General features: G+C 34.4%; 1 protein-coding gene and 1 long non-coding RNA gene across 5 annotated transcripts in view; one reads left to right on the forward strand and one right to left on the reverse strand.

Moving 5' to 3' along the window:
• The window catches only part of LOC146996579 (uncharacterized), a 40,932-nt gene extending 28,987 nt beyond the window's left edge, over positions 1–11,945 (forward strand). The window contains exon 2 of the long non-coding RNA XR_015042241.1: positions 11,692–11,945. This is a non-coding gene — a long non-coding RNA (uncharacterized LOC146996579). The remainder of the gene's footprint in view (positions 1–11,691) is intronic.
• The window catches only part of LOC118190517 (uncharacterized), a 309,842-nt gene that overhangs the window by 35,985 nt on the left and 246,045 nt on the right, over positions 1–27,812 (reverse strand). For all 4 annotated transcript variants that reach the window (XM_085821045.1, XM_085821046.1, XM_085821047.1 and 1 more), the window contains 3 exons: positions 16,051–16,306; positions 12,206–12,581; positions 1,360–1,654 (listed from right to left, as the gene is read on the reverse strand). In XM_085821045.1, the coding sequence (XP_085677171.1) occupies positions 1,360–1,654; positions 12,206–12,581; positions 16,051–16,306 (927 nt within the window). The remainder of the gene's footprint in view (positions 1–1,359; positions 1,655–12,205; positions 12,582–16,050; positions 16,307–27,812) is intronic.

The following is a 27,812-nucleotide window of genomic DNA, read 5'->3' on the forward strand; positions in this document are numbered from 1 at the left end:
GGATAAATTATACATAGTAGAAGATACATGATTAAAAATGTAATGTCAGGTTCAAAAAAGTTAATTTGCCTTCATATTTAGCAAAGTTTATAGAGAAACACAGACAAGCAACGATGGTGCGATTTTAAATGCGAACATATCCATTGATAAAAAAATAGCTTTTATTGATCTGGTCAAGTTGAAAAGATATTTCATCGCCTAGAGGCGTCTACAAGCATTTAGATTTATTTAAACAAATTTTAGTTATCTGCCCCATGATATTTAACAGTATTTATTCCTATGAACATGATAACAGTATTTATTACTATGAAATGTCAACTTGCTTTCCTAAACTATCATCTGCTTACGTGCCGAGCAAAGAACAGCAATAAAGTTTTCATGTTAAGCGGAGAAAACAGTAATAAAAGAATAAAAAATGTTGCATAAAATATGTAGGGTTCAAAAGCATTAACATGATACAGTGTTTATCATTGGTTACGGGCGACGTTGGCTATTCGACTCGAGGATATTGATGATGAATCTAATTTTTTTTTTTTAAAGAAAAAGTTTTCACCTTTCACAGTTTAATCGAATAAGTTCGCTAACTGGTGAATCCTAAGACATAATTGATAGACTTCTGAACAGAATTGAGATCTGAAAACGGTCAATCAAAATAATGGTTCTTGCTGCACGACAACGCTTTGCCACACGATTGAAGCAGATTTTTAACAAAGAAAAGTGTCACATTCTTGTACCATTTCTTTTTACTCATCATGTTTTTTATCAGTAGATTACTTTTCTTTCTATAAAATGAACTCTCAGCTTAAAAGTCATTCATTATTTTTTCAGAAGCTGTAACCAGATACTAACAATATTCTAAAAGATAATTTCTACCAAGGTTAGTAGGCAAACAAAGCTAGTCTCTTTCCAACGCTCGAATCAATGACGTCGATATACGTATAGAAGTAAGGGAAACGAAGACATAAAAGGAGTACGGAATAGTTTCTTGTGAGCAGACTATGAGTCAGTGACGTCATAGAAGAGCAAACTCCGAAGGATAGTAACTTTGAATTCTGCGGGTGAATCAAACAGCTGTATAAACGTGTCAAGCGTTGACTAAACTGATAAGAATTCAATACTGAATGTTAAGAAGTAAGAATGTTGTTTCTTTCAATGTTCGGTTGTCTACAAACTTAGTCAATACTACTTTAAGCATATAGGAGGTACTGAACTTGGTTTTAAAACTTTATGGATGCATTGTGTAGATTGATGGCGGTATATCGGGGTGGCAGTTAATACGCAAGTACTCACAATCCTTTTGTTATTTTACGAGACGGAAAATATTCTCATTTTGGGAAAAGAGTATGAAAGTTAACTCACCTGCTTGAACTGGAGTCCACTGCTCGGTGAGAAGGAATACGCATTTAACGCAATCTGCATGCCTTCCATTTCTCCGCTGGCACCTTGACTTGTTTTCTCACCTACCACTCCTTCCGGGCTTCTTTCGCGGGAGTCATGTGCAAACTCCAGTGGTTCTAAATACCGTTCCACAAATTCTCTTCTCGACATGACTTTCAAATCGTGACACATACCAGGCACACCATTACACTTATCGGTCCAAGCTTTACGATAGGCGTGTGCGAAGGTGAACAACGCATGAATAGCAGGTAAAAACCTGAAAAAAAAGTTCATAATATTAATCGCTTTTTTTTCTGAATCTGAAGACACTCACAGAACAGAAAAAAGGGCTAACAAAAAATAATTACATAGTATTTGAAACTAACAGCGACTAGACATTTTAAAGATTGTGTTGATGTAATTACAAATGTCGAAGATCACTGACTTTGAGACACACCAGTTCACGATTTAATACAGAGTTTTTCTACAATATAAAGGCTTCATGTAGAGTAAATTATATTTAATTTTAGGGTAATATTTCTATTAATTGATTTTTAGGAATGAAAACGTTTTTGTCCGAGATTATCTTATAAAGACATTAGGTTTTTCGAAACTAGGGAGCGTGAAAAATAGACTCCGAGATTCGAGCCACGGATCTTCCAGATGCTACGGATGAAAAGGTTTGTATACAGACAGTACAAAAAATCATATATATGGGGTAAGGAACATTTAAATGTTTACATTACTTTTGTAAAATTCTGTTATTCAAATAATGTAAATTTAAGATATTTCACTTTCACTTAAAATTGAAAAAATGCCAATACAAAAGATAAAGCCTGCAAAACGAAAACGTTAAGAAATTAGGGAACAAATAATAGCTTGCAGAATATTTTTTTTCTACTTTTTTAAAGGACTTTACTAAACCTCTTTTGTATACTTATCTTAATGTGTCCTTGGGACTTATGCTACTCCATTATTTTGCCATTATAAGCCTTAACGTATTTAATGCCTTTACGGAATTTTATGTAGTTTAAAGCTCCAGATAATCCCGTAAACGTTTTATTGGATTTAACTCAGAGAATGTGGAAAGTATAGAGCCATTTTGCCACAATGCATAGCAAACAGTGCCTCCCGACGATTTCAACAGCGTGGGGTTCTTATTTTGTCGAAAATAATAATCGGTATTTACCGTAAGTCCTTTAGCATTCTGCTACACTTTTCATATTAATATGTTTAAATAACTCTCTTTTTTCATCATGGAACATAAAATAAAAGTAGCGAATACATACTATTAACGTTCAAGGGTATTGAAAGAAATATACAATTTTAAATGTACCGTAAGGTATTTTTTATTCTTTAAGCATAAAATTTTTGCTAAAGTCTATATTTTAGCAAATATTTTAGCAATACGTTGCTCCAAGTATTTCATACGAGTGCTTCTCATACGAGTATATGCTTTTTCGCCCAGTCACATTTCGTTTAAGAATTCTTTTTCCGTCGTCAGGTAACAATTCAACTTCTTTTGAAGTTTCTTCCCCCCTTCTAATCACTTCTACCCATGGAGGTAAAAAATGAAGGAGAGACCAAATCAGCACTACAAGTGAAGCACTGCTCCGAAGCTTCACTCTCCAGATGGGGCGTTTTTTGTTTACATTTAGAAGCTCCCTTGACAGCGCTCTGATAATATTTCGACACACGACAGTTCTATACAAATCGAAAAACGGGATACTTCCGCATGAAAGAAACGTTCCTTGTGTGATGGATAATACCAATTTGCATAGTTTAGTGACATTTACGCAAAAATCACATCTTGGTTATTTTTCGATAACTAACAATAGCAATTTTGATTATAAATTTGTTTTATAAAATTCTAAGCTGTTGAACTACAAAAATATAGATTTTTAGCAAAAATGTTATAAATTTGTTTTATAAAATTCTAAGCTGTTGAACTACAAAAATATAGATTTTTAGGAAAAATGTTATAAATTTGTTTTATAAAATTCTAAGCTGTTGAACTACAAAAATATAGATTTTTAGCAAAAATGTTATGCATTCTTTAGAATGAAAAATAGCTTACGGTACATTTTAAATTGTATACGTCTTTCGATACCCTTCATAGAGTATTCTTGACTTTTATTTTATGTTCCAAACGCCAAAAATGTTTTAAATAAAATAAACATTTTTGTTATCCACATATTATTGCAACACATACTTTTTAAAAATTTTTAGAGAAGAGGCTTTATAGTTGCTCATTTTAAACTCATCGTTTTATTTTTATGTGTAACTGAAAAAATAATTACTTTCACTTCATTTCATTTACACCCAAACTCAATTTCAGTTAGTTCTTCTTGCAATAGTATCGCAAGAAGAACTGACTCCATTTCAAAACATAATGTAAGGAGTATCATCCGCTGTTGCCATTCAAGTGATGTACAATTATTTCTACCACAGTTGGTGCCAGACTTATTTTCGATGTATGTGCAAGGCACACCACAAACAGATTACTTCGTTCCTGTGTTACAAATTTGTGCTATCAAAAGATAAAAGCCTACAGAAGAAACCGTATGACCTATGATTGTCACACCAAATTACTCATATGGAATGAAAGCCTACATAAATGAAAACTACACAGCTCTGGCACATTAAATAGTTTAATAACACTTCGTCCAAGCTAGCAGACAGAAGATTTGGACACCTAGAACATTTTGTAGGGTAAAAGCTCTTTATGCCCTACAGAATGACGCGCATCAGAGGCCAAGTGACTAAAACCACTGTTCAATGTTAGTTTGATTCAGGTTCTAGTCTCTCATCTCCTTCTTTAAGAAGACAGATAGCCTTCCTGCGCTTTGCATATTAAATTAAATAAATAAGCAAATCCTAAAAACCTCCTGCATACGATTCTTAACAATTTCTCGCTTTCCATCACAATCAGTTACTGATTTTGTGTTAAAAAGAAAAGCAGCATTTACAAGCTAGAATTTCCATTTCAACTTCCAAAGTTAACACCAGTGTGAAGAACTCGAAACAATCATTATTTCTTATTTTTCTTTTCCCAGATTTTTATCTCTTTTTCCCAGAAAACGATCTTTTATCGGACGACATCCATAATAAATTTAAACGCGGTGAAATCTTTTATCTTCTCTTCTTTACGTAAAACGATTTAGCAATTTTTCTCTCGATCTTTTTTTCTTTTCTTTATATTACAAAGGTCTCACTTTTGAAACAGAAGTTCTGCAAGCTGAGATAAGAGTCGGGAAAATAAATTATCTTCGCATTTCTTTATTTCAGAAGCGTAGCAAGTGACAGATTGTGAAAAGTTTTAACTACTTACTTTTCTGTTTTCCTTCAGATGATGCGGAAGTAAATGAGAAATAAACTCATAAAATATCTGTGCTTGAAGACATGCCATGATATGTCCCGGTAATAACACAAGTATGCGATGAAATTTTATTGAATATTTTAGCATTTGTAATGAAATACTGGACTCTTAAATCAAAAATGCCGATAAAATTATATAACACGGAATATATTTTCACAAACTTAACAGCTTTTTATTATATATAAAATACAGAAGTGCTATAAATAAGGTTTTATTCAAAGTTCATAGTAGCCCATTCTAATGAACACAAAGTAACGGAATTTAGAATACAGGTTCTTCAGACTAAACTCAAACTCAAATGCGGGCCGAAAGTACTATCTGAAAGCAGCTGATGGGCCAGAATAGATTTTTTTAACAAAATAAAACAAAAACTTTTTAACAAAAAAAGTAAAATTAGTTTCATTTATTGAATATTTACAAAACATAAATAGACAATAATAACAGAAAGGAAAAATTCAAACTTATATTTATTTTATATGAAGAATAAAGTTTGGTATCTGTAAGAAATTTCTGTTGGTTATGCTTGTAATTCAAACGCATTTATACCTAAATATTTAATTCTATGTCTCATATTTATATCACATAATTACAATATTTGAATTAACCGCACTTAACAACTTACGTTTAACCTTAACTGGAAATTTCAAGCGCTACCAGCTGTGGGCTGGTTAAAATGAAATTTATTGATTATACCAACAAGGGAATTTCCCTTACCTTACCCTTAGTCGCGCAGCTTGGTGTACAAGCGCACTGCCTCCTGAACGGTATAGAAATTAGTGACGCTGCCTGTCGTACAGAAGAGCCCGTGCTCGAATTCCGGAGAAGGCATGGATGTTTGTAAGCAAATAGTGTCTGTGCGGCATGGGAAACACTCAAAATACACGGCGAGCCAAAGGTCCTTTTGATAGCAGGGGAAGAGTGACGGGGCAACCTCAGACCGCCTCCCTCAAAATTGGGGAGTAAGATTAACAATTAACTATGTTCAACAGTATCTCAGTCACTTGTGTGGTACTACAGAGGTGCTGGCACAGCTTCTACCTGTACTTTAAGCATACTGTAACAAAGACAAACTACAATCTATCCATTCCATCATTTTTACTTCAAATAAATAAAAGCTCACTCCATATCTTTATCCAATAACAGCTCAAACCGTATCTTTATGTCTCTAAAACTATACCTACCGTATTGGCAGCATATACACGACTGAAGTGCATTCGCGTACTGCGAGTTTGAGACCACAACTTTAGGCAATAGAGAACAGAAATAGGAAGAAATAAAAAAAAAAAAAAGCTCACATTTTCGCCACTAGGGCACAAATTTTCGCTTTTTAAGAAACATTTTATCAATATGGAAAATATATTTCTTCTATGCGAATTAGAAAAGACTATTTTCTCAACGCAACTGAGCAGCTGTTGCTGTTCTCATAAAATAACTTGGAAAACAAAGCATATTCTTTCTTCTCTAAAGAAAGGTTTCGCATAAAAAAGAAAGCTATCGGTATCAGTAAACTATTCTTGTTTGGGTCAATAATGCGTCTAAAGAAGAAAGAACGCGCACTGTTCGTCAAATAACTAAATAAATTATCTTCGCAAATAACTGTACGAAAGCGGCAGAATTGCTTAGCTGCATTGCAGATATCATTCGTTGGAGGGACTGAAAGAAACGGCAGATGACAAGACCCTGGTTAAAAAAGGTAATGAAGAAATTTGAAGAGGCTGGAGATTTGGCGTGGCTCAAAGAGGGAGACAGTTGCTGAAGCAGCTCACTGCTCAAGTTGCTGAAGAAGTGGTTGTAGCTGCGGCTGATGCAGCTACCTGTTCTAAATATTCAGTCACAAATGCTCGAGAAATGGCATATGAATTTTACATTCCCTGGTCCAGGGTATGAAAAATGTTACAAGTCAATTTGTTGTGGTACTCTTCTGAAATCGGCACTGTATATGAGTTGAAACCACAAAATGCTCAAAACGTTTTCTTGCTTTTTCTCGCGATAGTATTTGTTGATGAACTGTGACAATGAAGCATTCTATGGCATGAGGTACCTTTTATTTCATAAAGAGCAATAAACACACAAAACTATTGCATATTTTTCTTACCCTATGTACACCATGAAAATTATTTCCGTTCCGATTATGTGAGCCTAAAGCATAGGTTCTGAATCAGGGAGAATTTCACAGTTTCAGGGGAGATACATTTAGCCTTTTATTTAACAGTTAAGTGTTTAGTTTTAGTTTAGGAACACTGAAAACTACTTTTATTCAAGTTCTAGTATTTATCCATATTTTCTATACTTTTTCGTTCAGTTTATGAAACACAGTAAAAAATAATCTAAATTTAAATAAATGTATATATATTTTTGAGTTTTGGAAAAGAGAGGGAAGGGAATGATCGTCTAGCGATGGTTAAAGAGATGCGAGGAGGGTAAAAGATGAGAACCAATAATAGAAAGGCAAACATTTCACAGCATGCAATTCCTGTTTTGTAAGAATGGTTTGGAGATAGCAGTTTTCATCGAGATTGCATTTCATGTGGTCGACATCAAAAAAGAAATGTTTCTGGTAACAGTTAAAAGGTCTTACAGAAGGCCTTGATATTATCCCTTTCCGTATTCTACGTGATTTCTGGTTGTGAGAGGTCTCTAAAATTTAAATAAGATGATGTGGCATGCCATTGATGTTCCTCTGGAATCTCATCGTGTGATGACTACCAAGCTGTCTCATCATGCGACGTTATATCAGGATGATCTCATCATACTAAATATTGAAATGTACAATATTAACATTACTTAAAATATAATTCATTGAAAGTGTTTCGTATGGAAATGTCATTAACATCAGATGATATTTCCAAATTTTATGGATTAGGATTAAGGGTGATGTATTAATACAGAATACTTCACTCTTAATCACAACGTGGATATGAGCCAGTTTACACGAAGACATTCCTCCCTTTAGGCAAATAACCCTTGCGTGTGTTTTTCCATAATTAAAATAAACGAAGCCTTTCACTAGGGTGGGATAATCACAGTTCAGCAGTCTTATTATCCAATCAGCGTAGAAGACCATTCAATTACTGACAATTTTATAACTTTTTAATTCCCAGACATACTTGCGGCAGATGGCTCGTCTACCAATGCCAAGGATCGAAGAAAAAAAAAAGGGGGGCTATTAGCAGGGCTTCATGAAAAGCCTTTCAAATGGAATCTGAAAGCCTGACTATGTTACCAGCACTGGTGAAAGGTGCGGGTATTGTTCTTAATTCCTCTAGGTGTAGCAGCTGTAAAATAAAGTCTAATATAGCCCTCATCTTAACTTGCAGAAGTCTATTAAGTGTAAACATTTAGACAACTAGAATCTAAATTTATGCAAGAAAGCATATGATCGAGAGAAGATTGTGCACTCAAGCATTTAAAATGGTCAAGGATAACATTTTGCCTGTTGACGACTTAAAGGCTGTTTAAAAATTGTAACATAAAGACATATAGCTCTCACGTTATATGCTATAATCCATACAAGATATCGAATCTTTATTAAAACTGCATAAAATAAACCCAAATTACACAGTGTATACTACTGCTGTGTACATTGATAAAAGAACTTCTTGTACAATTAAAAAGCGTATATGAATAATGAAATATAAGTTTATCATTGCCTACAATGTTATTTTCTATCCTTCTTTATAATTGCTGTTAGAAGTTTTCATAAAGAATTTCTAGCAGAAATTGTTTACAGAAGTTTCCCGGTAGTGTGGACGAAAAACTCCCGATAAGAGAATATCGTTTGGAAATGGAAACTGTAGGAACAATTTATAAATGTCTTCTAGTAGAAGAAGCGCTTTATAAATGGTTCTGCGATCTGAATCTCCAAGTGATATTCTCTCTCTACCAAAGCCATTTTTTGAAAGTCCCCGAAGTAAACGAAGAAGTTTTACATAAACAGTTCCTGCAGTGTGTATATCCAAGTCATATTTTAAAAGTTTTTTTCAACAATCGTTTATACAGAACTTCAGCTAGAAGTTCTTTATAAATGGTTCCGTATTTTAATACTAGTCAATGCCGCCCATCGTCCATGGATAAAAATAGCAAAAAAGGAAGAGAATTTAGATTAAAGACTAGACCCGTTAGAGACTCAGTCTGCATACGATGTCGATAAAAATTTTTCCAGAATATAGCTTGGAGACAAAAACTGCAGGAGCTTCTAACAAAGAATATAAAGAACGTCTAACATATCTTTATAGAAGTTTCCTGCAGTTTAAATCTCTAAGCGATATTCTTCCTTTACCAGAACCATTTATAAAGAAATTTTCAAAGAATGTATTTATAAACTACTGCAATTTGTATCTCCAAGTCTTCCATATCTTTGGAAGTTCTTTTAGTAACGGATCCTATTCAAGGCTATTCATCTTCCCTCCCAAGGAGATACTATAAAAATATGTGGCCTTGAGGAGTAAAGATTTCATCAGCTGGAAACTCAGTGTGCAAAAAATCAGTTTTCGACAGGGAGAGTAATCGCCTATATATACATATTGCAGGAACCGTTTGCAAAGACCTCCTTTGATTTTAAGTTTATAAACGTTTTAAGTAATGGGTCTTGCAAAAAGGCCATTCATTCTCTTTCCTAAGGAGATAAATAGTGAAGTGGTGAATAAACAATCTATCGGTTGGACAATCAATCTGCAAAAAGTGTTCAAAGTCAACTACAAAAAATGCCCCCCCCCCCGCGAGGGAAAAAAAAACTTCTGAAGAAACAACATCAATTGGAGGCGCAAACTACTGCAGTCGTTTATAAAGAATGGCTTCAGTTAAAAATTACTGTAAACAGTTCCGATAACGGATCCGACGCAAAACCATTTCTCTTCTCTCTCATGGAGGTAAAGAGTGAAAGGAAGTAACTTTAACGGTGAAGATTTTAGAAGTTTACGTACAGTCTTTTGCAAAACGTGTTGGCAAAGATACTTCTTATGATTAAATTCTTTATAAATGGTTCTTGCAGTTTGTATCTGTAAGTGATATTCTCTTTTTACAAATCGTTACCAATTTCACTTATATGGAACGCTAAACAAAAAAATTTCTTTACGAACACTTTGCATCTTAAAGCGGCAGTCTTCTTTTATATATATATGTAATAATTTTAAAATGCGTAGATGAAGTAGATGAAGACACTGGAACTTGTAACAGCTTTCGACATTGCGTAGATGGCTGAGAAGACCGTAGTGGCTTTAAGGCAGGAATAAGTGGAAAAGCATGATGACGCATTTAGCACAACGTATTTTAAAGAATCACAATCTTAATTTTCTTACGTTTATCTTTTTGCAAACAAGGTGTTTCCTAATTATGTTTCAATACAATTAAGTTCCATTTTGAAGTACTGCGTCATCCTAAGCAAGTAAGCGGCAGCAGCATGGATAAATAACGTCTTGCCAGCATGAGAGCTTATACGAAAAAGGGAAGAGTGTCATAGCACTGCGGAGGAAGAAGGTTGGGAGTGGGAAAGTTTCAGTTCAGAGTTTTGGTTTACAATTAATTTTGATTAGACAAGAGGCATCTGCATTAAAACGTTACGTAATATAGAAAAATTTGGAACCTGTGAGTAAAGATGAACCCACAGGGATATCACCAAATTTAGAATGTTAATTTTGAGGTCGCCATTTTTTTTTTTTTTTTTTTTTTTTTTTTTTTTTTTTGGGAACAGCTATTATATTTTATAGTATCTTACATACAAGATGAACCCACAGGGATATCATCAAATTTAAAATGTTAATTTTGAGGTTTCCAATTATTTTTTTTTTAGAACAGCTATTATATTTTGTTATATATTGCATATATATATCTTTTTCACTTCCTTGTACGAAGTAAAAGAAGTATTGTAGTCACGAAAAATTTCAGTATCATATTTCGACAAAAAATGTCCGGTTAAACCGCTCTCGAAAACATTTGAACGATGTTTTTGCGTTACATCTGTACGTACGGACAGAATAAAGGGCTGCTTTTGCCGAAAAGGATTGTAAAATGGATTCAGAAGAGAATTTTCCCTTGACCTCTTAACGTACATTGGTACGTATATATGTATATCGCACAACTCAAGAACGAGTACCCGTAGAATGTTGAAATTTTGTATATAGGACTGCTATAATATTTAGTTCTGAACTTCCCTTTTTCGTTGCACTCGGTAATATTAACTGGCTGTTCCAATCTTATACAAATATATATGTATATATTCTCATTCTTTCCCTGGCTCGGTGAGCTTAGTTTTTTATTCTTATACGTTGTATAATAGTGCATTTTTTGCTTTAAAAGTGAACGAGTTTTGTTGTTATGCTCAGGTTACGATTTTTATGCCTTAAGTTAATCTGCATGCAATAATTGTTGAATTTGAAACTCAATAGAATAGTGAATTAAGTCAGTTTCTGCACCTTCAATGTCTTTTTGCCGAGTGGGAGCAAAAGTAAACTTTTAATTTTGTGCACCGAAAAATCTGCCTTCTTGTACGTTGGCCGAATTGCTTGTTTTTGTATAAAAAACTATAATTTTATTTCTAAAATCTGCTTTTTAAATTGTTTTAACTATATTTGGTGTATTATGTTTTTCTGCATTTTACAATTTCTAATGGAGATGTTGTTTTAAGTTTTTATGTATTTTTGCTTTGCCGCGAAGTGATAACTAAATTAATTGAATGAGAAATAGATCTCTAATGAAATTCGAGGAAATAAGCTTAAATGAAATGCAGCAAAACATGTGTATGATTTAATACTCCGTACAGGGAAGTCATGTGGTGTGCCCCACATCAGATTTTCTTTAAAATTTTGTCACCAGCAATCTTACAGACCAATGTATAGCATGAATTTTATACTATAAAGTATTTGTTATGTAATCTCAGTACTGAAATGTGCATTCTAATACAGTCTAAAAAATGCAGCATACGTTTTATTCTTTTTCAGTTTCTTACACTAGAGGAAGAATGGGATGTCATTGCCTAGGATTACCTTTGCTGGAAGCTTTATGAAGAACGTCTAATGGAAGAAGTTCATTATAAACGGTTACAGTCCGCTTATCTATCAATATTGTTGGTTTACAAGTGTTTCTTCAACAGCTTTTGGAGTCTGAATTTCCAGAAGGTGCAGTCTTTGTTCAAACCTTACTTCTTTTCATTATTTATCTTCGTATGAAGGCGAATAAATTGTTTTGACCAGTATTTTAATGGTTTTAATGAAAATCTTGGAATGCATGTATAAAGAATACTAATCTGAATAATGTTAAAAAGATCATCTCAAACACTCTACTTCTTAAACTCAAGGTTATTCAAATAAATCGAAGTTCTTAAATTATTTACTACAAAAATGCAATAAAAAATACCGAAAAGCAAGAAATACTATTAAGTACCTCAAAAGAATCACATCATTAAAAAAAAAAAGCATATTTTTTCGATACCGCAAGAAATAAATATAACCTTACCTGGCTGTTCGCATCAAGCTATCAGTTGGGTTTTCCTTCAAAATCAGATTTTCGCACATAACCATGTTGTCATAAATCACATTCTTGAAACCAGATACTTTACAGTTCTTCTGAGACATAACATACTCCATGAAGAATCGATCGTTGCCTTCAGCATTGCTAGCCAAGTCAGAGAGTCTTCGCCAGTAATCTTCGAATGCAGCAATCTCTTTAGGAAATGGCGCCAAAGAAAATATATTCTTCTTGTTGATCATGGTGCCTAAATTCCGGAGCTTGGAAAAGGCAGGCATCCAAGAAAACAGCCACTGAAGGCGAGAAAAATTATTCTGGGATTCACCGAGAGCCTGAATTATCATTTCAAACGATTTAGTGTGACCTGTAGCAATTAGAAAACGATATACATTATTTAGATCAATTTTATTATCAAATAAAAAGACTCATAGTTTATCTACAATTTATCAAGTAATAGTATTGAAGAAAGATGTGACTTTTTAATATTTAAGAAAATAAACATATGGCAGAAGAACTGCAGTTTTATTCGAATTTACGTTTCAGTTCTAACATTCTCCGGAAATGAAATGACGATTGTAAAAGTTAATATTATCAACTCCTGTTTAACTAAGGACAAATTAACTGAGCGTCAGATTAAACTTAAGCTTTATTTAGAATAAATGTTAAGCTCGTTTATTGCGGAACGCTGGAAAAAGTACGATTTCAGACCGTAAGTGTAAAACAAAATAAATGCTCAATTTAGACATAGCATGAATTCTATACTATAAAGTATTTGTTATGTAATTTCAGTACTGCAATGTGCATTCTAATACAGTATACGCCGTTAATGTGATCAAATTTGTTCATGCTTATTTTTTATAACATTAACCGAATAATAATATTATGCGATGAAAAAATAACCTTCAAAATATCAAGGGAATTTAAGTAATTTATTACAATATAACTAGAAAACGTAAATATTTACTTTCACAGCATTTTAATTAAGGAAAAGTCATTAATCATTGATTGTCTGCAAATGTTCAGAAAATTCAGATATGAACGTTTACTATTCATAATGTTTCTGGAAATAATTTGACCGATGCTCTACCTAATCTTAATAATCTTTATTCTTCAGCTCATCATTTTTAGGAAATTCACCAATTTCATCATCATCTTCTTCAGAAAGTTTCTCACACAATGTACTTGGATTTGTTTCAGAAACCGATTAGCAAATGTTTTCTGTCATTGACGCTTCAAATTGAGGTTTCCCACCGATATCTGTCCAAAAGTTAAATTCCACGCAATTCATATCAGTAGAAAATATTGTTTTTAGTTCTTGAGTATCCTCTATTTCATTATTTATTAATTAGAAAGTCGTCCACGAACATATCCTTCCCCTTAGGTGGATAGTCCCGGTGTGTTTTGCGATATTCAATATTTATAAACTATTTATTACCACCACTATTTATTATAATGTTGGCATGTTTAAAGCTTCTTTCCTTATTTGCGATTCAAAGACATGTTCAGCAAATGCAATATATCGTAGTTTTCTGGTCTTCTTGTCTAGAAGATTCTTCGAAAAACAGGGTCCTTTGTACATGGTAACCTTAAATCAAACTCAGAATACTTGGCAATTTAATCCCTTATTTACTGGCATGTATTTGTCATTTGGTAATTTCTATTCTATTTTGACTTTCCATTTTATTAGGGAATTTACTTCAGTTTAAAAAATTAATTCTAAAATATTCTGATAACATTAACCAACTTGTTGATTACAATAAGCGATGTTTTTGTATACAAACGAGAGGGACTTCTGCACCCGAAAATTCTTATCTCCGTAATGTAGCATGTCTTGTAAAAAACATCTGCAAGAAAAAAAAATTCTATTGTAAATCACATAGCATCATAAGAGCACTCTGAAACCGTTGCGCAAAATTCTACTTTTTATTGTAAACTTGCGATTTTATTATAAATGCTGTTATTCTTGCCGGAAGCTATGTTTGGGTGAGATCTAGCAGATGACAGATTTTTCCACAAGACAGGTAATAAAGTTGGCGATTCACAGTCGTACAATTGGCCCATTCTCTAGTTTACTACACTATTTATAGAAAACAGAAGTCCGTACTATAAAAATAGCGAGAGAAGATGACATCAAAGGAGCATTTGAAGATTTGTTTTTATTCTTAACAATAAGAAATTTAATTGCACTTTATATGGCATACATAAATAATCTGCAACGAAAAACAAAAAGTTCTAACCGAAGTTTTACCGCTTTTGAAGTCAATGACATTATTCAAATTTTCTTTCGAATATATCGTTCTTTCTTGCTATTTATAAATAAGTTTCTTCATTGACAAATAATTTTTATTCTTTCGTTATTTGCAGAGCATTCTTTTTGTTTTGAATACTGATTTAGAATTTATTCTTTAGATTAAACTGGTTGAAAATATAACACATTGATAATTATAATTTGTCGAAATTTCCTAAATGTTTGAGTAATTATAGACCATTCCGAATTAAGAATTTGATCTGGGATGATCTTTAATGTGTAGGATTTTATCCTATTAGCCTATACTCAACACAGTGTAATAAGTTTGCTTCATACTTAAGCATACATATGTAATATGTAGAAACCTGCTTCGTCAGTGCTGATAATGTGTTTTATGAGTTCTATTTTGTTTAGCAAAACACACCATTAAAGCGCCATTTGCAAAGGCTAACAGCGAATTCATACAGGAGGCATTAAAGATTCTTGAACGGCGTCATAATGTAACACAAACTGTTTAGAATTACGTTCATGACTGCTACAACTATAAATAGCATATCAACCATTGGCAGAATTAGGCAAATGTGTCCAACAGGAAATACAGTCGTAGAACGTTAATGGCTAATAAAAATAATGGCAAGCCAAAAGGTGAAAGATATCATGATGATTTTTAACATTAAAATGACGAAAATGACAGAATCTAGAGAATTTAAAAGGAAAGAACTATCCATCCTTTTCCATTCAATAGGAGATTTTTAATCACTTAGAAAATTAGTAAAAAGTAACAAAATATACTTACGTATTATCCAGCACCTGCCAATTCACAGCCAAAATTTGCCGCCTTTTGGGAATGAAGTATATTTTCGATGTCAAGAGACAGATGATACAGATATTTTTATTTCCAGTGCGAACTAGCAGTGTTTAGTATTCAAAATTGTAGCACAGTACTATTCTCCACAGTTGTCTCTGCTTCCGTATCTGCTCTCGAAGTAATATTTCTTATTCTAAAACTTTTTTTTGATTTTTTTTTCCGGGTGGGGAGTTGGTGAAAGTTGCATCGCTGTTGAGTACTGCTGATAGTTTAAATCAGTATAATGTCAAACATGTAAGCTTGTTTTCAGAAAATTATTCTTTTGTTTAATTGAAAATTATGCCAATGTTCTGTACCGCGCTGCGATACTAAATATTTTAAGCCCTTTTTTACTAACTTTCTTAACGGCATTGTTTTATTTCGTTCAGTTGTTATGCTCTATGTCCAACAGCAGTTTTGAATATTTTTCTGTATCACGTAGTTACACTAAGGAAGGAGGTATATATATATATATCGTTTATATATACAAGGAGTATATATATATTATCGGTGTATATATATTATCGGTACACGGAGATATATACACGGAGAGAAAGGATAATATACATATATATTTATATGTATAGGAAGTCCTTTCCCTTCCAGCAGAACCCAAAATATCTCCTAGGATCTAAAATGCTCACGGGAATCAGGTCCAAGATCGGTATTTCTGGACATATATCGGCAGGTACCGGTTAATACATAAGTATTTTATAAATAACTAACTCAAAAGATTACCAATGACAATGACTCCAGTATTGTCTGAGAGTTTGGATGTGAAAGATGAGAGAATTCTGTGGTAAGATCTGAGATCTGCGCCACTTCCGTCTTTCTGGGACTCGGGTACAGTTAATGAACGGATGGCCGAAATGCAGGGATAGCCAGATTTGGAGATCTGACTAAACACCTTGGCGACGAATATGCTGTACTCATCGTCTTCGTGCAGAATGGCCACCTTCTCCCAGTCCATGAAGTGCACAACCTCAGCCAAAACCTAAAAAAATAAAACTGGTTAGATTAGATGCATGTGTAAGTGAAGGGAGATATCAACGCACCAGATGTTGTCTCTCCTCATTCTTAATTTTTTGTAAAGAAAAAACATATCAGCAGTTTTCTACGAGTAATACACTTTTCCCAACATATTGCTTTACGGCTATAAATATGGACACATTTCTGGAAGTGACACAGAATATTAATCATGGTATGGGATTTATTTTTATCTTCCTCACCCATATCATTGAATTATTATATTTTAATCGAGTGAACTGATTTTTGAAAGTTTTATCTGCGGAAATACAAAAAAATTTGCAATGAACAAGATTTGAGACACAAGCGACATGTTATGAACAGTCGGATGGAGACAGTTTCTTCAGAAATATGGTGAACGGTCTTTCGACGATCTTCAAGCCTGCTTGGTCGCATTATCTGAATGCTTTCTTCATGTTTGTTCGTCAGAGGAGTCCAAGTCACAGCAGGCTACATCTGACATGTTGCCACTTTTGAATCCCGAAACCTCTTCATGCACTTGCACTCAGTTTACACATGGCATACGCTTTAAATGTTTGCCGAAGCAAAACAACACTCTTGTGGCAATATAACTGATAAAAACAAAATTTTAAGCACATTCTTTGTTTTCAGATCATTCTTTGTTTTAGTTATTTCAGTGAACCAAGACTGAAATACAGTGATACAGAATAAAAACTTGTTATTGACAAAATTCATTCATAAAAACTCCTTTAATAAGAAATAAGAATAACACATTTTATTTAATGATTAACAATATACAATTTGAATACATGAAAATACTTTGACGCATATTATGTTAGAGCGGAAAACGTCTCCAAAATTTGGATAACTGTCATTTCCGCTCGAAAAATTGCATTCACTCTTTGTCTAAAACTAAATTACAATAAAATCTCTCGTAATCAGGACCCAGTTAGCTGGTAATTAAAAAATAACGGATAATTTCATAATTAATTAATAAATTTCGAAGTTCTAAATTTAAATCCGAAATTTAAGCCTATTAGATAAAAAGTACACAATCTACTATCAATGTGGAGAATTAAATGTGAAAAATGTTTGTTATATTTCTGCTGCTCAGCGTAACAAATTTATTTCCAATAAAGAAACAAGGAATTATCCTGAGTATTATTATGAACTAGTGACCCCTTTTTAATGAGTCAATGTGTGACTTCAAAATCAGTGTCTACGATTTTCAAAAACAATTCACCTAGAAAAACGCTCTTTTGCGTTGTATATTGCGTGAAAAATGTAAAGAATATTACTCTACGTTGCTGTTGGCACAAACTGCGGCGTATGACGTAAGTGACGATCTGACTGATATGATGATTCTTCTGATTTTGAAACACATACAGATCCCGTGCCCGACATTTTAGAATTAATTTCACGTTCGGAGAAGTTTAGGTCTAGTGAAGAGAAGGTTCAGTGGGCGGATGTAGATAATTTTGTTCCCGTCACATTCTTTCAAGATCATGACGAAATAATCGGACATGTACTGGGAAATAAGAAAGATGAGGTAAAACAAAAAGGGATTCGCAATTACGTGCCATTCCACTAAAAATTACTAAGTTTTATGTGATAATGTTTACAGTAATTTCAAAATGACGTTTAATTTTGTGTTTCTAGTATATAAACCCATGCATATGCCTTTTAATATTAGATAATCTTTACGATTTTTTATATTATTTATTTAATTGAGGCCGATAAATTTCAAAACACAAACAATGGACTTCGCAAAGAGTAAGTTTCATCGTAAGACATTAACAGGTATGTTCTAAAAATATATATTGAATTTTCTGGGGAAAAAAAATCTGTTATCCAGAATTTGAGAGATTCCGGTGCAGAAATGAGAGATTCTATTGTCATAAGAAGTCTAATTTTTTTTAAACCTTTGCATTACTTTTCTAGTTTCTTCTCAACCACGTATTTGCTACCAACTATCTCAATCAATTAATGGCCACTTACGTCTAATATGGTGAGCAACCATCTCATGAATTCTGTCGAAAAAGAAGCTTTGAATCTTTTCCGTTGCAGTACAACTACGCGCCAAACAATTTTCTGCTAAATGATATATATTCGCAAATATTACCTACTGGCCCGTTGATCTAAACGTGTAGTTCTTATCATTTATAACAGTATTTTTGCTTTCAAACGCTGCAAGTAAAAAATTTTCAAAGTGCGTCATACTATTTCATTCTCTCTTTTCTTTTTAATAACTAATTTAAGATATATATATTTTTTATATGTTAAAAAATATTTTACTATAATGGAAACGAGCTGATAGTGAAAGTTTATTTTCTTGTTTAAAGTATCAAGTTGACGCGTAAAAGAATTTCTCGTAAGACGCGTAAGAGGCGCGTAAGTTGACGCGTAAGAGAATTTTCATTGGCCCTTAACGGGGGAGGAAAAAAAATCAAAATTTTCATCACTATTACTTTGTTTGCCTTTGTTTTTAGATTAAACTATATTTAGGTCATCAATGTCAACGAAAGTCCGATTATCTTTCTACGCCTGAATATGTAACTTGACAGTAGCGAAACTGAAAATAATTATAATTCGTTACTTTAGAATAAGCCCTTCAAAGCCATTTTTACCCTCTCTCTCAAATCATTCCTCATAATTATGGCAACGACTGAGAAAAAAAATTCGAATCCTCAAATTTTCTAAAATTCCCTAATTTCCTCAGCGCAGGGATGACGACACACGTTACGATCGTAAATGAAAAGAAGTGTCGTTACGTTGTTGTTGTGACTTTTGTTCGTCATACGTTTAACTTTCTCTTATTTTGACGAATTCTCATCTTCGTATTAAATGGAAGTTTCAACTAAAGTTCAGTAACACAGGAAAGGCAGTAACACAGGCATAAAACTTAACTAAAATGTTTATTTAAAAATTCATTTTACATAAAAATTAACAAAAATACTAGCATGTGGAGTTTTAATAACTCTGTAAGGTATTTTCCCCCTCTTTTCAGCGTTCTTTCGTGGTGTAATGGTAGCACACTCGGCGCGTATTTGAGAGGTCCACGTTCGAGTGCCGACGAGGGCATTGCACATTTTTCATGTCTCCTGCTTCAAAATAACATAACGACTGTACAACTCACTGTTTTGATATATATATCAAGTATTTAAATAAATATAATATACAACCTAAGTTCCAACTACTAAAAAACTCGATTCTGACTAATACGGATTCCTATCCTGCGTGTTTATAAGGCATTTCTCCCACCTTCTTGGCGAGCCTTCGTGGTGTGGTGGTCTGCACACTGGGCCGGTATTCCAGAGGTCCGCGGTTCGATTCCCGGCGAAGGTTTTGTTAGTTTTTCATCATTCCTGCTTACTAAAAATACCTTATGTCTCTACATGTTAACAAATACAAAATTTACTCATCGATCACGCATGTCATGTAGGTACGATTCTCAGGCTAAGCAGCTATACTAGCTCCTTGTCACAGTACTCTTTTAATTAAAAATTCGCTTATGACTGAACTCATTCTGCATTCCGATGACGACTGGTGGAAGAAATAAACGGTAGAAAAAAGAATAAACACACGAATAATGTGTTAGCTAAAATAGATCTTACACACATTTTTGATATATATATATATATATAGAGAGAGAGAGAGGTAAATATAATAAGCTCGCCAAAAAGTAACCAAAAGCTGTGGCTCCAAGAAAACTCCAACATAAGCCTATTCAGTAGTTATTGAAAAATGTGAAAATGGAAAAAATTTTGTATCTTTACAAGTTCGATTAAATTCATATATTTTATAAACTGCATGACATGAAACTTTACACACATATGTACGAACCTGTCAAGTTCAGATTACACATGTTCAATATGTCCTCCATCAGCGACACGAACAGTATCACATCGATACTTAAAATCCTTCCATACTCGGGCAAGCATGTCCGTCGTCACTGATGTTATGACAATACGGATCCGGTTCTTCACCTCTTCCAGGTTCTGTGGAAGTGGTGGTACATAAACGTTGTCTTTAATGAAACCCCACAGGAAGAAGTCACAGGGTGTCAAATCCGGTGGCCGTCGAGGCGAGCTGAGACATGCTAAGTCGCCAGCTCCTTGATGAGCAATCCAACGGTTCGGTAGAGTTTCAGTCAGAAAATCGCACACTTGGCGACACCAGTGAGGGGGGGGGCAATCTTAATGAGAAATGAAGTTGTCTTCGTGCAACCTCGGAAACAAACAGTTTTGTAACATAGCAAGATACTGCTGACCGTTAACCGTGTTTCCATCAAAGAAGAATGGGCCGATCGGGATATCGCACAAAACACATTGATTTTGTGCGAATCTCGTACATGTTCAACGGCTGCATGTGGGTTCTATAGGCCCCAAATTCAAACACTGTGTTTGTTTACATGACCACTAACATGAAAAGTAGCTTCATCACTGAACACGATGCGTTGTGCAAAAGTGTTATCATTGTCAATATCATCAATAACCTCGTTACAAAAGTGCCACACGTTTGCGTTGGTCATCAAGACGCAGAGCCTGTAGCAAATGTAACTTGTTTGGCTTCACAACCAACCGATATCTCAAAACACGTCAAATTGTTGTTGTAGGCAGTTGTAACTCCCGACTAGCACGACAAGTTGATTTCGAAGGACTTCGTTGGAAAGCAATTTGAATTCGTACAACATTCTCGTCGGGAACACGAAGGCGGCCAGTTCTCTTTCCTTTACATACACATCCTGTATTTACAAACTGCCAATACCATCTGCGAATGTTCCACCCATTCGGAGGATCACTTTGGTACCTCAACTTGAAACGCCATTGCATTGTAATCACGAAACTTCGCAAACTCGAGAACACAAAATAATTTCTGCAGCGGAGTAGCCATTTTAAACATGTGACGATTACCACGCAAAACAGAAGACTACTGACATCTAGTGCTATTAATATAAACTAGACTATGTATTCGTTTTGCCAATAGCCGAGCCGAGGCGCAGTGATCGATAATTTGGACAAAATACCACTTTGTAATTCGTATATTCTTTTTATATAAACGTAAAATTATTTGAATTTTTTACTAAAGATACTTCTTTTTGATCATTTCAGCGAACAAAGGAACAGCATTTAAGCGTAGTTAAAAAAGCAAATTTCACAAAGTCATTCCAAGAGAACTATCATGGAAATATTATATCATGGAAAGAAAAATTAAATATTCTTCGAATTCTCGAGAAATACGAGTATATTCTGAATGTTGTTCAAAAGGCTGCCTAAAAGTAAATGATGTTCAAAGCATTTTTTCGAACAGTTTTGCCAAGTTGCATGAAAACTCTTGAGAACGCAGACATGGAATATGCATCAAAACTTACATAAACTCAAAAATAAGAATAATGATAGAAAATACTTACATGTACCATCAGTAATATGAAAGGGAAGAAAAATTCTTAAAAAAAAAGCTTCGTAACATACTTCCTATTTTTTACGATAGATTAGTGGCTCACATACGCCATTAAAAAATCTTTTTTTAGCATATATATATTTATATAGTATATATATACACTCAAACTAGCTATACTTTCAGCTAGCTTTCTATAAAAGGATTTAAAGAAGGGGTATAAGAAGGAAAGAAGAATGTTTCTTATTTTTTTCAGAGACTAAATAATAATTTCTTTCGCCTGCACGAAAATTTGGTTTAGGGATTTTGCAGCGGTTTATTTTCTTTTCCTATATTCTTAGATGCTTGACTTTTAATCGGAAAATCTTTAATCGCACTTTTAATCTGACTTATAAAAAATCGGAAAATATTCAAGAGGAGTCATTAGGTCCTTCTCCTCCCAGTGCAGTTCATAAATTTCTACCCTCCCTAGCCGAGTCTGAAAGGAATGAATAAAGTGAGTGATTTCAGATAATATTTCAAATATTTAACACATTTTTGACAAGAAAATTGCTGCAAGTTTTAAAAATTATAAATTAAAAAAAAGCTTGCAATCTGAAAACTTCGGTTTACAATGTAACATTTCAAAGGAAAGATTATCTTTTAAATAGTAAAATTATTAAAAACTGCAGTTTAATCTTTATGTTTGGATTCCAATTCAGTGCACGAAACAGTTTAACTAGTTATGATAGCACCAATAAATCCTCAGAAATTCAAGAAAAAAGGGTGCAGTGCATTTAACATTACCCATTTTCAGTGCAGAATTGTATTGCACATAGCAATAAATACAGCTGAACACAGTTGCATAAGACAATGCCTTAGGATCACAAAAAAGGCCTCATTTCTTTATTGCAACGCTTCGGTTAGTTTGACCTGGTTTAGTTGATTAAGACAAAGCGCACGAGAGCTATCTGCCTAAAAGGTTAAGTTAGATTAATCGATTAATTCAAAGGAACTCAAGGGTTATTTTCTTAAGAGAAGTTCAAGTTTACACCCATAACTTTACCAACAAAGAGAATTATCGTGCTAAATATTCACATCAGAAAATCATGCGTCCGGAAATTGAAGCAATAAACTCCTTGAGGTTAAAGGAGATATTGTGAGTTCGGTATAAAACAATTAATTAACTGAGTAATTTTTTAACAAAAATGAAGCCCATGACCGGCCAAGCGATAGATCCGCCGAACACTGGTACTTCGATCCGGGGTCCGAATCCTAGCTAACGGTCTTGGCTGCATGGGCGTTTTCGTGATTTTCCCTATGCGTGAGGTGCATACGAGCCAGTTTCCCACTGAAAGTTCTCCACGAAGGCTTCTCTTAGGCAGATAGCCTTAGAACGCTTTGCCATAACCTAATAAAACAATAAACAAAAATGAAAGAAATTAAGATTAAAAATGAAATTTCGGAATATGCAAATTTTGTCTGTGACGAAACATTATGGGTTTTTGAGATGCAGTAAAAGCGGTCTGCAGCATTCTTTATGTAGAAAGGAATTAGAAACAATTGATATGTTTTCAATGCATCATAGCAGCATATATACGATGTCTTACAAAATGTCTTAGACGAATTGGTAGTTTGAAGTACCATTGGTTGTTTAGAATCAGGTCAGACGCAAAGTCCTCTAGCGTGTTGCCCTTTAGAGCGTCCCAAAGTGTCCTTTCCAAACTGCGGAATCGGTGTTTGGATACGGGAGATATTAGGTGATGAAGATCAGAAGAAGGTGGCTGACTTGCAACAATGCAAAATGAGGACAGCCAAAAGAAACGCGAAATGAATGCCACTCTTTTGCAACAGCTCCTACTGAGAGTTACTGGAATCAAGCGTTTCACCTCACATTATCCGAAAGTATTCCCTAGTATTGTTTATATGTGTACAGATGTAATGTTTTTGTGTTTCTTTAACAGCAGGCCACCGTGCTATCCTCAGAAGGTCGCACAAGAACATCTTAAATGAAAATGAAACGAATGGAGGAACGCTCTTTTCTCAGACGAATCCTGCTTACAACCGGTATGGTATGCAACCGGGCAATAGGTAGCTTATTATTTGAAACGAATGTGGAACTAGGAATCAGGAATAGATCATTGGTGGCTCAGCGATATAGACATGAGATTATCAAATCTTCTTGATCCTCTAAATCTGCCGCAAATGAGGATGAGTTCATTCCCATGAATGAAAGTGCCAGGTCATATCGTGCTGGTCTAGTGGAAAACTTTTTTTTGGTCGACAATACAATAGAATCCTTCTAATACATTAATCGGCATGTTCTCCAGACATAATTAATCGAACATGTTTGGTATATTCTAGGGAGAAATCTAAGCAGTTATCTTCCCCAGAAACAGTTCAGATGCTCGAAACCACTGTTCTACAGGAATTAAATAAGAGCTCTGAACATCTCTGTCCAGAGGGACAGGGATATATTCTACAGGAATGGATGGTTCCTCTGGACAGAATATGTTCTACAGGATAAATATTCTACAGGAATAGGAAAAAATATCCCTGAGGCATGGAGTCAAAGAGTTATTCCGAATTTCTTTGACTCCATCCTCATAGGTTTTATAACATTGCTTTCGATCAAAGGAAACCATAAACCTTACTAAGGCTATCCCATTTTCGTAATTCATTTTTTTTGACATGGACAAAAAGCGCGTTTTTGGTTTTTGACAAAAATTGAGAATAAACTTAATCACGCCCTATTTCATGCGTAGTTTTCTTTTCTCATAGCTTGCAGTACCTGAGGATCATAAATGAACTGGCAAAACGTTTCCTCATCTGCGACGGGGCAGAGCCAAGTGTTGAAGTCGTTGAACACTGGCAGTTTGACCTGGGATCGAATCCCAGAAAACGGGCTGGCTGCATGGAAGATTTTCCAGTAACTTGGGTACCATTCAGTTTCCCTCAAAAAGTCCTCGAAGAAAGGTCCTCGACGAAGGCATCCTCCTCTATAAGCAGATGTTGATTTGCTTTAATCAATTGATATAACCTCATCCGATTATTTATCTCCATACTCGTAATATCGTCTATTTGCTTCGAGCAGTGTATTTGACTTATGCTACATTTTCTTGAAATTTGATTCCTTAAGTCAAAATTTGCTCTGAAATATGCATTTCCGCTTCAGCGACTTTAAGTTCTTCTCCTAGAGTCATCAGATGCGGATTTCAGAAGTAGTGATGCTCTCCCCTGACAACAACAGCCATTACGAAACTTTTAATCGCGAGATATTTATCTTCACGGAAACACAGTAGCAAATAGCGATAAGGAGAGGGATTAGTTGGAGATAGCTCGATGCACTTACAGCGATAAGCGGTTGACGTGTTCCTGCACTCAACTCCCATTCTGACGGCCAAGCCCCTTTGCTGTCACCAATGCAGCTATTAAAGAGACACACGTACGTAATTACAACAGAACACGCAACGCATCTTGACTAGCGATTATAATAACTATAAAACGGTTTACTGGTAAATAACGAAAAACAGCCTAAAAAGTTTTGCTAACCAGAACATGGCTTTTTTAATATTTGATCATTTATTCAGAACGATTTTAAGTTGCTTTCCTTTCACAAATTCTGTAATTTCCCTTAATTTAAAGAGCCCTTCACGTACTTTAAAGTTCTGTTACTTCCTGGAAACCCAAGCAAAGCATTCTATGTTCAGTTTCCCGCGAATGAACAAGCTGGCTGCATTGAGTTTATCATAGTTTTCCGAGAGTGTAACATGAAGACGAAGTCGTGCTTCAGAAGGACTCTTAAAAGGCAAGATTGCTTTTGAGAGCTTTGGTATAATAACTAATTAACTTGCGTAAACATTACGATAAATGCACTAAAGGATCTCCAAGAATTGAATAGCAGGATTTCATGAGCAGGGTTTTTTTGAAGGGAGGAAATAAATTAGGTTAAATGTATTGAAAGGGCTTTTATTTAAGTGAACCACTCGAAAGGATCATTAACAAAGTTAAGAAGTTTCAGATACATAAGTGAAGAACAGACCCAATTTTACACGGACCATGGTCCCTTCCTCCATTACCTCCACAGATTTGGAAAACGAGATATAGACCCAGGTGAATGTGGAGAGGTCAGTGTGGAGATCCAGATCACTACCTTTTCAACTGTCCGAACACAACGAATGAGCACCTAAAATTTCCTGGTAGTGACTACTAGCCACAGAGAGTTGAGAATACTTGTGAAAATATGCAAGCCAAGCGTAAGATTTAGAACATTATCAGACTCTGTGCAGTAAAACAGTTAAAACGGGAATACCTTAGAAGTTTCGGAGAAACACATTTTGCTCCCTGTTGCTGAGAACAGTGCTTCGCCTAAACATTCTTAGGTCAACCGTAGCCTAGCACAATTGTACCAAACAACACTAACGCTCAAAGTAACAAAGATGCTTCCTTTACAGCTACCATAGCCTCAGTATTAGTTGCAATAACTCAAAATATAACCATATATATCTCTATAACAAAACTGTAAAAGTGGACTGCATAATGTTTCGCCCTTTTGCTTGAAGTCAGTTCATAATTTTAATCAAGATTATTGGGTACATATACACGAATAAAGGTCGTCTAAATAGTAAGTAAATAATGTATGAAAACAAACAATGAAGGTTTTAGGTTACACAATAAATGTACTCACCAAAACCTTGTATATTTATGTAGTGAACCTGGTGTATTTATGTTGTGAACCTGGTGTATTTATGTTGTGAACCTGGTGTCTTTATGTTGTGAACCTGGTGTATTTATGTTGTGAACCTGTATTCCGTAAATCTTGATTAGCCACAATAATTACGCCGTCCATTTTAAAGCTGAAATCTTCCATGCCCCAGAATGATGATACACTAGAAGATATTTGCTCAAATGTCAGGTCAATGGTTATCCCTGGTGGCGCAGAGTATGTCCTCGATTGACTGTACAACAAGACGTCTTTGCGACAATTAATTTCGGTCCACAATCTGGTAAGTACCTCTGGTGCAGCACTTGCAATTGCTTGTGGGTTTCTTTTATTGTGGTAGTCAAGATTATTAATTCTCTCGCTGTAAGCCTCAGTTTCGAAAAAGCTCTAGAAAAAATGCCTAGTGGAATAAGATCAGAACATTTTATGAGAGTGTGTCCATTTCTGCAAATCCATCATTCTAGAATTAGACTATTTAATTCGTCTCGACCATGTACGGAAAGATCTGCAACATGTGCAAGTCAGTTTCAACAAAACGCCAAAAAATCTTATTACTCATTAGATTCCCACAGCTGAAATTAAAACACTTACTTTAAGAGAATCTTGAGTGTATCATTAGGGAATTCACAAAGTGTAGCGGAACTCTCATGTACTGATTAAAATCTCATGCACATAGTATTTTTGAATACATGAATTATATTAAAAAGCTTTCAATTTGTATCAGGTAATATATAATTTGCAGAAATCTCGTGAAACCCCATTATTCATTCTAAAAAAAAAAAATATTGTAGTTGAGGTTTTAGGTATTTTAAGTAACGTACTAATGTTTCTTAAAGGATAACCCCCAAAACGCACTAACCAGTCAAACCTCACAAAAAGTAACAAAAACCACTAAATTTCTTAATAGGGATAGTTCCAGCTTTAACTGAAAAATGATCTCGTTTCCTCTCCATTATCACTCCCAGCTGTTACAGACAACTAACCCTAACTCCCAAACGAGTTACCACCTTCACCCCTCCTTCTCTTTATTGTAGATAATCAATAAAGCTCACAGGCCAGAGAACGTAACATATCAAGAGGAGCTAATATATTTCTGGTTTCGTTCTAGTTTAGGGAATTTCACTCAAGTACATAACTTATCACATTATTTGCTAAAGTGAAGCTCAGGAATTCATTTAATGTGGTATATTTTATAGTTCATCATCTATCACATACTTATTTTCAGTACCTGCGGATCTTTGGAGCAATCAGTTCGCCCAAATCTCGCCAAATGAGAACAATCTAAACACAAAACATGTTTGGCTACAATTCAGCAATTACCACGAGAGCACAATTTTCTGTCCTTATATTACCGCCATATAAATTCAACGAGATAGAACACTGGATAATACACTGTACTTTGTAAAGGTTTTTG

This window comes from Stegodyphus dumicola, chromosome 7 (assembly GCF_044657685.1).
Source record: "Stegodyphus dumicola isolate Sdum_Otavi_A_Nest chromosome 7, ASM4465768v1".
Taxonomy (NCBI): Eukaryota; Metazoa; Arthropoda; class Arachnida; order Araneae; family Eresidae; genus Stegodyphus; species Stegodyphus dumicola.